Raw genomic sequence first — 13,748 nt, forward strand, 5'->3', positions numbered from 1 at the left:
AGCATGTATTTCTAATACCCCAAGTATAACAAAAAGACTTTTAACAAACTATGAAAAAGTAGCAATTACCAACTGGGGAGTTATAAATAAAACTGTAAAATATTCAGCTGATCCATAATTCATTTGGTAGCAGACACCCAGCCATCTGGGCTGGGGTGAACTCACGACTCTGGAATAGGATGGTGGATGAAGATTTTGCATTCAGAATAAATGCGGCCATCACAAAAAAAAAGTCAAACAATAAACCTTTTGTGCAACAGTGGCCTTCAACTTTGCTCTGCCAGTGTGTTTGTTTTTTAACTACCTACGATCGCATTCCCTGATTACATGTGACCATGCTTCAAAAATAAAGCAAAATATTTCTTGAAGCTGATTACCAGCATATGCACAGGACTTCACAAATGAAATTATGCTCTCTTCCTGAACACTCACTAGCAGCTCAGTACTCATTTTTGCATCTCTCTGGACACGAAGGGTGTTCACAGCCAGCAGAAGGATCCTGCTGCAAGGGGCAGCCATGCTGTCACACACTACAGTCCCAGGTGCGCCGCAGTTTAAATGGAGACCACGGTCTTCGAGGCAGTACTAGTTTACCTGTGCTTATTAAAATATCCCTGTATTCACCCATCCTGGGATGGAAGATTACACTTTGCTTTTAAGACTACATTATTCTAGGTTAAATGCTGCAATACCTGTGCTAATACTCTGGAAGCTAGTGCGGCATCTCTAAATGACAGTGCTTTCCAAATAGATGGGCAATTGTAAGCCTTAAACCCTCTATTTATGCCACTAATAGCTCCTCTCTGACCAATGTGAATCTAAAGCACAGCTTAAACTATCAGACATACCGAATTCACATAGAATGGCCTGCAGCTGCTAAAATTTTCTTGGGAGTTCATAAAATGATTAGACAAATTCATGGGAAAAAAAATCCATTAAGGGCTATAAAGCACAAAAAGGTTGTCCCCGGAGGTTGGAGAGCACTCTAAGGAAGCATTGGTACGTGTCTGCTTCGTGCTCATACCCTTTCTGTGGTATCTGCTACTGACCACTGCTGGGAATATGATGCAGCTCAGTGGATCAAATACCGTTACAATGGACATTCCAGGCAAGGCCTGCTCACCACCCTGGCTGCAGAAAGGGAGTTTTCCAAAAATAAGCATCTGCTTAAGCTTTTGCAGGCCCTGGGTCAGCAGTTCTGGTTGAGAAGTAGAGCTGCAAAACCAGTCCTGCTTCTCATGTGAGATGCATCCAACCTGCTGCACCCTCTTCGAAATGTTTCGTTACTCCTAAAGAAAATAAGCAAGCTGCCCCCCTCCTCAAGCCAAACCAAACAAGCCTGTGAGACTTGAAAGTTGCAAGAATCAGACCCTGAACATTACAGGACTTAAACCTGTCCATTCCCAAAGGCAATCTCTGAAACATGCTTCCCAGCACAGCCATCTTCTTGCCTCATTTTCTGGTGTTTTCTTCCCAGACTGTGCCAGGGCTGCAGTCTATCGGTTTCAAGAGCACGCAGCTGCTGACATAAGATTGCAACAAGCTCTGTGTTGCAGGTTTCCCTTTCCAAATCGCCCCTGGCTGCTTTTCAAAGACTAATACATCCCAAGTGCTAAGGAAAACACCTCCCTTGCTCCCCCCGCACTGCGGCATCCCAGCCTGCACAATCAGAGCATGGATCATGACTCTTAGCACACCTCCCTGCTCCAAGAGCTTTCCAGCTGCTCCAAGCATCTAGTGGTTTTTTTTGGTCAAGGAAGAATCTAGCCATGCCTCCCAGGCAGCAGTACGGGTTGCCAGGTCCTGTCCTCCAATACCTTTGCTTAAATAGCGTTGCTGCACCACAGGATGCAACTTGTATCTCTGGTTTGGCCTCGGGCATGCAGACTCCTTGAGGCATTAGACATGTTAACTCCTCCTCTGTTAGCAAGCAGCACGTCGGGATCTTTCTTCCCCTTCTCCCCCAAAAGGCTCAAAAATATCACACAGGTCACAGAAGGGGATTGAACGCTAGCTTCTGACTTTTCAAACAGAAAACAGGCAGGGGTCTTATCTGAAAACACACACAGAGAAGGTCTTTAAGCGTAAAGGAGTCCGTGGCATTTGGGATGCCAGCAGGAGAACCACCCCACTCTTACACCCCCCACCTCCAGGCCAGCTCCATGCCTGAAGCCATGCCCAGCATGGGAGATGCTGGAAACGAAAAGCAAAGAAAATTGCTTGGCTGTTTAGGCTGGCTTAAAGTGAATACTCTTGGCAGGTTTTAAGCCTAGAAAGATTTTAAACATTGCATCTTCCCAGCGTGCTCCTACAATGATACAACGGGCGCTCAGGCAACCATGAATCACAACTGCTTGCTCCCTACGGACCCATTACGAGACACACGTCTCTGACCGAGACGTCATGGTAGGTGCTTTCTGTATACAGGGCAGATAAGATGAAAGACCTCAAGGGAGATGCACATCTCTGTCTAGAGTGACAGCGTTACTTAATCATCCAGCTCGGTGAAATTGCTGGGAAAAAAAAACACAAACATCACACAGTTGTCACCTGAAAAGCAAACTTCAATATTAGCGGCACACGTGGACTGCTCTTTGGAAACCGCCTAAATAGGTGGCGGTTTCAAAAATACGAAAACCTGAGCAAAACCATGAGCAAGAAAAGGATGGCTAACTCCATCCCATCATTGCCACTTATGAATTATTCACTGGGCTCCAGCCCACGTGCATGAGGCACACTTTTTAATGCGCTGTGAGAGTGCATTACAGATGGCTCCCTGCCATCTGTGCTGGGAAGTCCCTTGGGCACGTGTTTTGCAGCAATCCCATAGGTGAGAACCATGCTTTGGCCAACCCACGTGCCTGCGAAGGCAGTAAGGTCCTCTGCCTGCCTGCAGCAGCTCTAGGGTAGTCACGACGGAGGCCAGCACGCTTTCCACCTCCCCTGCCTTGTGGCATTGCTCACCCCTTCTAGATACATGTTTTCCAGCAGAAAACATCTACAAAATCCCACAGAGGTTTGCGGATTGCAAGAAGGTGACAGGGGAACTAAACCTGTATCCGGAGCCTAAGGTCACTGTGCCCATGTGGACCGGTACCATCCCAAGTACCATCAGGTCCCCAGGGACTGGGGGAGAAGAAACATGCTGGCGTCACCAGCTGAGATTAGCTGATCTGCCTGCCTCCTCTTGTGCACAAAACATTACTGTTTCCTTGCTGTATTTCCAAATCTGATTTCAAAAGTTCAGAGGAAAATTACATCAATCTGAAAATGCCAGATTGATTGCTGGTGCCAATTCTTTTTCTCATTATTTTAAATTGGGGAGAGAGAAAGGGAGACAAATTATTTTGGAGAAAACCACTTTTTTTTTTCCAGGAAGCAGTGCCTTTGAGAGCCCAAACCAGAAGTAGTTTCTGCTGCGAAAAGCTCCCATGCACAGAAGAGGTGGTGCGTGCTCAGCACCCCACTGCCTGTGCATTCTCTGCAGTCCTGAAATTAGCATGGTCTTTTTGGGATGGACAAAAGCCAAACCAACCAAACAGACCCTGGCATTTCTCTGCAGTGCTGGGTTAGTGAATACCTGCCAGTGGGACTCCAACAGCCAGACCTATCCCACAGCATGGAATTTTTTCATTTTCTGCAGCCAGCAGTTCTTGTAGCAGGATTTCTCCTACTGCTCCAGTTGGCCCTGTGTCACTACCTTTAGTGACTCGACTTCATTACACCAGCCTTCATGAAAATATAATCATACCATCAGAAAACCTGTGCGAGGGAAAGGATGAGGCCCCAGAGCTGCATCTCTTGGTGGTAATTTCAGAGAGAAGATGAGTGGGCTGAGACTTCCTGAAGCCCCCATGTGCCCTGAGTGGGCTGAGACTCCCTGAAGCCCCATGTGCCCTGCCTGCTCTTATTTGAGAGAGGATAGCTGAAGGTGAGGCTTTTTCAGAGATATCCAGCATCTTTGGGCATGGCCAGGCATGGACCACTCCACCTGCACACCTCCATTACTTGCCTCAAAGGACATTTTTCGGAGGCACCTTAAGAAAACAGATATCCACTTGCCATGCTTGGCAGCTAGTCTGATTTGCAAAGTCCCCCTCTACAGCCGCTTTATTTCTGGCACGGACAAACTGATGATCACACCCCTGGGAGTGCTGCAACAGCACATAACTGGGAAACACGTTTGATGCTACAGCTCCAGCAGACAGGCCTGGTTCTCCTCCTGAACAAGTGGTGGGACCGGCCAGAGACAACAAAATACAGTCACTACGCCTTGCTTTGGACAGAGGTTTGATTCAAACTCCTGCTGAATCAAACACGAGAGCATACAGCTGCAACTTAAACACCACACTCATGGCTTGATCCATTACTATCTCCCTTGATTGCAGCTCCACCAGGGTAAACAGCGAGACTGAACCAGAAGCTACATTGACCCACTTGTCCTTAGCATGAGCCATGTTCGTCACAAGCCCACCATTTCCTGTAACGGACCTTTCAATACAAGACTGGAGATGATAACTGTGCAAGGGAGTTATTCTTGGCTTGATGCACAGGAAGGCAGCTATGAGGATAAATCCTACTGCAACTATGGGGAGTCTGGGACATAACCCACAAACCAGGACCATTTCCTCACAGTCTGCACTGATCAGCAATGTATCATCTCCTCTCGTGCAGCTACATTTACTGAGGTTTATGTGGATTTAACTCCACGCATCAGGGAAAATCCAATGCCAGTGACGAAATACTAATGCAAACCCACTAACAGGAAAATATACTTTTTCCAACAACAGAGTTACTGGCAGCAGCCTTCACAACGGGAAAACAGTAAACAGCATTAGGACCGTGACACCCACTGATCTGCATTGAACAGGTGCCTTCAACAGGTGTCATACTGACATCCACTGATGTTTCGCCAGAAGATTTCCTGCCACATCCATCAGCAGCAACCCCGGCATGCCTTTATTTCCTCTCCTTGAGCTATATCCGAACGATTTGTCCAACACTTCAACAATCCAGTCTAATTACCAGGACAGGTATCTGATGAAGTGCAATGCCATCGCACTCTTGCTGCTGGCTGCCAAGCCCACGCGTGTACACCTGGGTAGCAGGAATGAAATGCAGCCCTGCTCCAGCTAGCATTTTTCTGCTCCACAGCGAGGATCTGCCAATCTCCATCTAGCTGTTATGCTGCATACTGCACCAGGTTTCCCGGCTAAGCCTTATCTGTAAGGAGAAGGCAAGGGGTGGCTCCAGTGATCTGGCAGCACAGTCCTCACGGTCCCAAATGCCACCAGTTCACATCCCTGGAAGGGCTCTGCAGCAGAGAAGTGCCACTGGGGAGGCCTGAATTAAATGGCAGGAAGCAAGCCAGGTAGGCAAAGGGAGAGACCCTAAAACACAGAGCATGAGGGTCAGGAAAAGGAGGATAGAAAGGTCTCCAGGGATTACAGAAGCCATGTGATGTGTCTGGTGTGTTGATGCGCATGGAAGGAGATGTAATCATGTTTTGCCTCCCATCACACCTCCAAATGACAGGGGACAATGGCAACGCCCTGCCTGCGTTCAAGGCGACAGCTATTTTCAACCGCTGGGCAAAGGAGGGGCAGACAGATCTGAGCCCTGGACAAAGGAACAAACCAGTCTACATGATCTCTGCCTGTACAATGCAAAACCAAGAAGGAGACAATAGGCACTGACATCTCAGCCCTACCTTGTTGGAGAAGCAGTGACAGCATACCATATCTCACCAGCCTGAGGCCAGTCAATTTAGCATCACAGTGCAGAAAAGGGATTAAATTTTCCCAAAGACACTCAAAACAATTTTCTTAGGGTAACCGTCTGCAAAGTTAGAACTTTTTAACCATTGGCATTTGGAATCGAAATTAACTCTTAGAAATTTCCCTTTCCCAACAGGAGAGGCAACTGTTTTCTTTCTGGTTTAGTAGGTGGATACACCAAAATGCAAAGAAGTGGAGGGATCTCCAAGTAGCTTGGTATAAAAGGAAAAAGCCACAAATCCTAAAAGTGTGTCCTGCTGGAAGGAAACATGCTGAAGACTGCAGTAATTATAACCTATGAGACACAACCACCTCCCCACACACATTTGAAGAGGCCACAGTCCAGCCCTCCATGCTGGGGACTTCCACCCATTTCAAAGGGAGGTCTGCACCGGGTCTGACTGGCTCGGGCTCCCACCCCAGACATTTCCCAAGGTTGAAGATCCACTTACCTGCCTGGTTTGTGGTTACATTTACAGACACAAACTGCCGGGTTCCGCGGTTCTGGTCGGACACTCCATTCACTGCCTCAATTTCAAAGGTATAGTTTGTATGAGCAAGCAGATCCACCATCATGACAGAGGTATTTTTCAGGCCGGTTTGCTGGGGGAGGTACCTGACATGACCGCCACACGCCTCACACAGACCTGAGTGTGAGTTGCACTTCTTGCATGCAATATAATAAGACACATCTTTCCTTCCACCAGTATCAGCAGGGGGAATCCATTCCAGAAAGACACTAGTCTCGTTAACATTTGAGATGGCACTCCGAGGAGCAGAGGGGGGTCCTGGTTTGTAAAGTGAGAAAAACACATGGTAAAAACAGTATCATCAGTCATCCTGCTCTCTACTACTCTCTAGGCTGAAAAGAGATGTCCCGTTGCTCACGTGCCAGAAAATACACAGGGACCATTTGCAGCAGCACCCGAAGACCTGGGAAAATGGGGATTTGTTTTGAGCACTCCCACCTCACCTCAAGGGTCTGTGCTGGGATGCAGCCGCCTGCACAGGAGGACAAGACAGGGCGCTGGCTCAAACCCAACAGGAGGAGCACTCCACCCCAGGGCATTGCCTCTGGTGCTCTCCTTGCTCTTCCTGTGAAGGGAGCTGCAAATCTTTGCTCTGCCCAAGTCACTGTCAGCTTCACCAGGGGCAAGATCCCCCCTCCTCACCCCACTGCCCCTATATTACTAGCCCTAGGTCCTAAAAGCCAGACATGCACTGGGGTATTCATGCCACTTAGGTACTCAACTCAGACACCAAAACTTTCCTCTGCGTGCACCCACCTCTTCCCATCAGCTATTTGGCAACAGCGAAGCCTAAGCTTGGGCATCCAAATCACATCTAAGTGAGATGCTCAATGTAGCCCAAAGCAGATGGTGATCTACACGGGCCACTGCAAACACAGTCGTATCTGGCTACTCAACGGCAGCCTTCTTGGTCCCTGCCAAGCTCTAGCACGGTTGGTTAGCCACACCACGCTTGCTTATTTTGCCAAGCCTCCCCACTCAGGATGCCAGCACGGTGCTGGCAGGGCTATCCAAGGAGGAAGAGCTGCTGCAGAGGTACCACAGCTCCTGCAAGATGTGAGCTGTTTTCCTTCATCCTGCTGGAAAAGGCCATGGCTAGGCAAGCGAAGCCCACCTGGAGACACCTTCAAGACCGCTTACTTGCAGAAGGTGCTGCAAGCTTTTTTTTTTTTTTTTTTTTTTCTCCTAACAGGCTTGTGTTGGAGATGAAGGGCAAGCTGCAGATATACCCTGAAGACAATGTGAAAGGACAAGCAGGAATCTCATGCAAGAGATCCACATGTTATATACTCAGGGAATGCTAATGAACGAGGAAGAAAGGAGAGATTTATCAAAGCAAGCCGGGATGGATTTTAGTCACGGCATCACCAGAAGCTATACAGCAAAGATTGGGATGTTTCTAAGGGAGGTAGAGGAGGGAAGGGAACACACTCCCCTTCAGTTTGAATGAAGCCGTCAAAACCCATGAGCAGTTCCTTGAAAAAAAGCCCGACAAGTAGCTTCACCAGCTAGAAATCCATATGAATTTAACAGCCTGTCTTAGGCTGTCATCTTCTCATTTTGTTGTGATAATTAAACTCGATTCGTTACTTAAAACAGGCAGTGTTGCAAAAATGAAATTATCTTATAAACCAGAAGCATTTTCCTCTATTTCCCTTCCCTATTCCCCTTTTTAAGTCTATAAAATTGGCAACACTGATAAAACAGTCACGATTTCGAGTCAAGCTGTTCTGATTCAATGAGAAACCCGCTGCCAGAAGAAATAATCCTGATATGTTGGTTGTTTTTTTTTTTTTCCTTCGGGGCGGGCGGGGGCGGGGGAAGCAGTTGAAGACAAAATCTAAGTTAGTTTAGGAAATGGCAGATCAGCTTTGTTTTGTTCTGTGATCACTTTAGACCACTTCGGAGCATGCCGCTTGCTGTGTGCTGTGGGAACCAGCACTATTTAGCTAATGACACCAAGGTACAGTCCAAGTCAGGACTATTTTCTGCACTGTCATACTCATACTGATATAATGGTAACGATGAAATTCATCACTGGAGCTGTGTGGAGTTATATGTATCTCGCACTCAGGGTTTTTTTTAATATGTTTTTTAACGGTTAAATTGCCCTATTTTTTCTTCCACTGGATGAATGCCCTTTTACTGCTACCAGCACTCTAGGAAAAAATAAAGAAGTCAGGCACAAGAAACACTTACTGGACAATGTGTTTTTAACAGGGGATAAATTATTGCTTTTGTAAAGTCACCAGAGGTTTTTACTTGCTTTGTACAGAAGAGTCAGCTGCTCTTCTTGAAGGCTTAAAAACATCAACTTCAGTGGAAGTGCTTTGAAGCTAGTGGGACTTCATAACCGATTAAATTAGCATTCTCACAGGGGCTCAGAGAAAGGTCTTTAGTAGTCTACAGATATCTAACAAGATCTACTTCAAGAATCCTGAAACCGCACTTGGGTAAAACTTTGATAAATCACAGCTGCAAGAACAAAACAGTGTTTTACCTTTGGAAGAGGGGGGCCCTAGGTCTGCTAAGAAGGTCTGTTTTAATTTCCAACCTCCTTTTGTCAAGGACAAAGATATTAGTTTACTTTTTTTTTCTTTATACATATATATATATTTTTATTTTTTTTTTAATTTGCTACTTTATACCCTAAGGAGGTAAGATTCACCCCTTCTGCACCACAATTTACTGACCAGAGGCAAATACTTTCTGAACACAAAGATATTGGTATTTTTCTTGACAGAGAGCAAACCTGTTGTTTGCTGATGCACATATTTTAAAATATAACTTGAGAGAGAAACTACCTTCAAGATACAAATATATATATGTAAACACTCAGAATATAGTTAACTGTAAACTTTTTGCGAGTAGAATACTACACTAAATACTATAAAATCTTCAGTTTGTCCCATGTGTCATACTATTAAAAATATTTCCCCAGTATGCTCTGAACAGCAATAGGGTTACCTGACAGAGATGGGAGGCAAAAAAAAAAAAGGGTGTAACTATGTTTTGAATTTAAAGAGATGTTGTGCTAGGAACTGAAGCTAGGATTACTTAAGTTTAGAAGAAACAAAGTGCAATTACTTCCTGGACAATAAATAATATTAGGAGAATTCTCAAATGCCCATCAGGACCAAACATTTGTTTTGTCTGAGGGCAATAATTATTTCAGACTGCATCACAGCACAATTAATTTCAAAATTACCAATCATTACTTACAAAACATGCTTAAGGAACTGCAAAAATTAAATAAAAATGTATTTATATTTTTTCCCCCACTGTACTTAACTGAGCAGTTGGCAGTGGTATAGCAGTTTTCTTTAGTGATGCTGGTGGTGGTGGGGCGACTGACACAGCTTGGGACTAAAAAACATTCACTTCAAATTAGGAAAATGTGATTTTATATCTATACCAACCGGCAAGGGGACTTTGCAAGTATAGAGCTTAAAATGGACATTGATGTATTCTCTAAAATTAACTAGATTTCAAGTTGAGGGAATCCTAAGAATATTATCATCTTCCGCAGTAATAAATAATAGAAACATACCAAAAACTTGCAGTATCTTCCCACCAGTCCTGACTCAAGTCTGCCTTGCTTGTGTTTCAGTTCACAATGAGATGTTCCCTTCCAGACCTAATTGGACTAGTTTAAAATGTTAGTGTCGCTACGTACTCTTTACTGTCCCTGCCAAAATTTACTACCCCTGTAGCTGAGCTGGGGTAGCACATGGGCCCTCCTTATCACCTTCAGCAGAAATACAGCTGGATTAGGACAAAATCCCAAGAAAGGACGCATAGGGCAAGCAACAGTGACTAAAACACAGGGAGAAGGCTCAGATGACCCACTCTGCTTTTGGGGTAGTAAATATGAAGCCAGCAGAAATGCGGCACCATGCTCAACTGATGCACTAGGGTTTGCAGCGGGCCCTGCCAAGCCATATCCTAATACAGCTTCAGGCACCATGCCTGCACTTTAAACTAGGTTATAGTAAGCTTTCAAAACAAAAAAACCCTGAAACAAAACCACCCAAACATTAAACCCCCAAAGAAACTTAAAAAAACCCCAAACCAAACCAAACAAACAAAACCCCAAAACACAAACAAACAAAAAACCCAACCCGCCCCCAAAACAAATACGCATAAAACCCCCAAACAAACATAAAAAGAAAATGCCATGGTATTTGCAGAATCAGAAATTACAGCCTTTACCTACAAGATTCAAATTGCACCAGAAACCTGGGCAAGACAGGCACTCAGATTCCATTTCTTTTTAACATGAGCTCGTCACCAAGCTTGCTTGTGCCTCTCTGAAACTCCTGCCCTATGCTCAAGTCACAGGTATGCATAAACCTTTTTTTCCTTGGGGATGGCAGCTCCTTCCCTGTGCTAATTCACCAGCAGGACACACTGGATTCGTACCCCTCCATCCTGAGAAGGGACGTATAACACCACCACTGATGGTGGGCTGGAGGCACTGTGGACACCGGCAGTCTGGCATAATGCTGTGTCAGTCCCTGGCTTTGGTTTTGCCTGTACAGAAAAGCCAATTTTATGTGCGTTTCCAGAGCTCAGTACTCCTCTCCTTTCCCATTTCCCAGTACCACGCTGGACTTCAACATCTCTCGTTTATCTATGTTTTTAAAGTCAGGCCGAGGGGCAAAATGGACATCAAGAAGCCCTGGTATCAAAGTTTTTTGTGCTGTAACACCCCCCCACCCCCCCACTCCCCCCCCGCTACTGCTCCAAAAGACACCAGCATATCTATTTAATAAACTGAGAAGTGCTTGCATGACTCTCCCCCCTCAGACCACTTTGATCCGACAGCACCAGCTACTGCCACACTGCCTAAGGCTGTCTTCTCCTTCCCTGCAGAACACCTTCCAACAGCCACAAGCTTCACGCTCCTTTGGCTCGTGAAAAGTGAACGCAGAGTTCACGGGCCCCGATTCTGCCCCAAGTGCCTCCTGCAGGCAAGCAGACACCTGCCGAGGGCAATTTCCTTTGCGAGAGTGTAATCTCCAACAGGAACAGACTTTTTCTTTCTCTTTTTGAACTGCAAACCTGGGAAGCTACGAAGGACATCTGTTTTCACAGGAACGAAGGCACAAAAAGCAACTACCATGCATGCGTGATGCAAGGAAACAGTATGGAAGTCACCTCTGCACTGTTGCCCAGTGGCTGTGAGTGTGAAAGGACTCATAAACCTACTTCTTCCTCCATTGCTTAAGTTCCTTAGAAGCTCTACCTGCTCCTGCCCAGTAGTTCAGCTCCTCTTTGGTCTTTTTTAACAACTTTTGCACCACAAAAATCACATTCAGAGCATGACAGACCCAGCTCAGCAAAAACCTATGGTCTGTGCTACACTCAGTGGGACTAGCTGGAGGCATGTGAATTGTGGCCCTAAGTATCTGACTGAACAAGAAACTTGCAAGGTGCAGCTGACAGGATAGCTCACAGATGGGAGGAAAAGGGCAAAATTAGTGATTCTTATTCCACCGACTCCACTTTGGACTCGCAAGACCCCCATTTGCTTGTTATACTACCCTTCCCCTACACTAAGGGATAAGCTCTACATTTTTGCTGCAGGTTTGGAGAAGCACTTTCCATCACAGAGTTTTGAGGCTACCCTGAAGAAAGACAATCTCCAGGCAGCTTGGAAAGGTAGGGGTCTCTCCCTGCTCATTTACTGAAAATGAGCTAAGAGATGATAGTAAGCAAGGCCATGTAGACTCTATCCATGCCTACCGCTTGACAAGCACTACCCATCGTTTCCTCCGCATGCATGCCCCACACCAGTACCCATGCACGCACGGATGCGGATGCCTGAATGCCACGCTGCTGGCTGAGTCCGCCCATGAGTGGACGGCAAAAGACGGAGCGACCCCTTGTTACAAAAATGCTTCCTGGGCTTAATGCCAGCTTTTGAAGCAAAAGGCTTCAAAAAGACTGTTCTTGTGCAACCGGGGGTACGGTAGACAAAGCCACTGACATTACAAGTGTGTCAAGACTACTTCAGACTCCAGCCCAGAGCCTGTAAAAGCACATTAATTAGGATCATAATGTCCAGTCACAGTACAGGAACAGCTCGAAAGGATTAAAAACAACCCTATAAGCACATGCTTACTTGTACAGGCCATTGTAGGTGGGTCTGATTCCTTCCTAAAATAGTGTTCTTCACACAGGCAAGATGTGGATGCTTCATCAAGCGTGTAGCTGTGAGGGGGACATTTGCTGCAGGATGGACTGTGGGGTGAAGCTTTGAAGAACCCAGGTCTGCATACTGTGAAAAGAAGAACCACAGACTAAGCTCTTCCATCATAAAATTAGTCTCTTCACATTTCCTTTTAAAAAAAAATAAATCAAAACATATCTTCAGCTAGAAAACAAACACTCAAAAGCTATTTGGTTGGCAAACTTTACAACAGTCTATGTTACTAACAGACAGTGCATACTTAAATATCTGCGTGAAAAGAGAATGAGAAGCTGTTGATCATTTTTTTTCCCCTAGCATCTGCCTTTGCTGGGTATTTATTTTCCTTGTTGAATGCATTAGAGTTAACATCTTTTGGGCTCTGCTTTAGAAAACATTATAGTGTTTGGTTTTTTTTTCATTCAGTCTTAGAAAAACAGGTAAAATACATCTTATGGTTTTCGTTTAAGATGTTCTACACCCAGAAATCAATGTCTCAGCAAACAAATACCAACACGGTGGTGGAGGGGATCTCAAGATCGACAGCTTTAAGACATTGTGATAAGGCTACTTCCCTAGGGTCTTTTTCCTGCAAACCTGTGATGAATTTTAAAGTGCTCCACATAAGACAGACTGCGCTGGGTATAGCCTGAACCAGGCATGCTTGCCATACAAGATATTCCTTTCAGCTTCAATATATATGCATTACAAGGCACAAAGACTTGAAACAAGAAACATTTTTGTTCTCACAAATATAATATATGGCTAAGGGTAGCTTGGGATTTTTTCTTCTTTTTTTTTGTTTTAATAATTTGAAGTGAATATAGTAATATCTTTTTTCCAGCCTCCTGAAACAAGTACTCTTTCACCTATGCAAAGCACTCTGTAACTTTACCTGGGTGCGCACACTCAGCCAGGAGCAGTGACAACCACAGGTTTGCATATATTCACCCTGGCTTTAGGAAAAAAAACAGCTGGCCCTGTAATCTTACCATTACATGTAGAATTACAAACCCACTGTTAGCAAAAGGAGGAAAACATGATTTTCTGTTTGTCTTAAAAAGCAGAAACATGGAGACATGTTAAAGCAGCTCCAAAGTGCTGCTACGTTTTTTTCCTTCCGAGAGATTCTAAAATAATTCTGCCCAGTATGCTATCAATGATGAACAGGTCTGCTATGAGACTTACAGAAGTTACCTGGAAATCCCAGAGCCTTTCCATCTGCATTCAAACCTCCCCAGTTGTAAT

General features: G+C 45.2%; 1 protein-coding gene across 16 annotated transcripts in view; it reads right to left on the reverse strand.

Moving 5' to 3' along the window:
• EPHA5 (EPH receptor A5) overlaps positions 1-13,748 on the reverse strand; it is a 201,098-nt gene that overhangs the window by 76,400 nt on the left and 110,950 nt on the right. For 11 of the 16 annotated variants that reach the window (XM_049815029.1, XM_049815023.1, XM_049815028.1 and 8 more), the window contains exons 4-5: positions 12,435-12,590; positions 6,230-6,565 (exon numbers count right to left, since the gene is read on the reverse strand). The exons of 3 other annotated variants lie outside the window; for them this stretch is intronic. In XM_049815029.1, the coding sequence (XP_049670986.1) occupies positions 6,230-6,565; positions 12,435-12,590 (492 nt within the window). The remainder of the gene's footprint in view (positions 1-6,229; positions 6,566-12,434; positions 12,591-13,748) is intronic. 2 more of the 16 variants (XM_049815030.1, XM_049815032.1) reach the window with 1 other exon arrangement.

Source organism: Accipiter gentilis, chromosome 12 (assembly GCF_929443795.1).
Source record: "Accipiter gentilis chromosome 12, bAccGen1.1, whole genome shotgun sequence".
NCBI lineage: Eukaryota > Metazoa > Chordata > Aves > Accipitriformes > Accipitridae > Astur > Astur gentilis.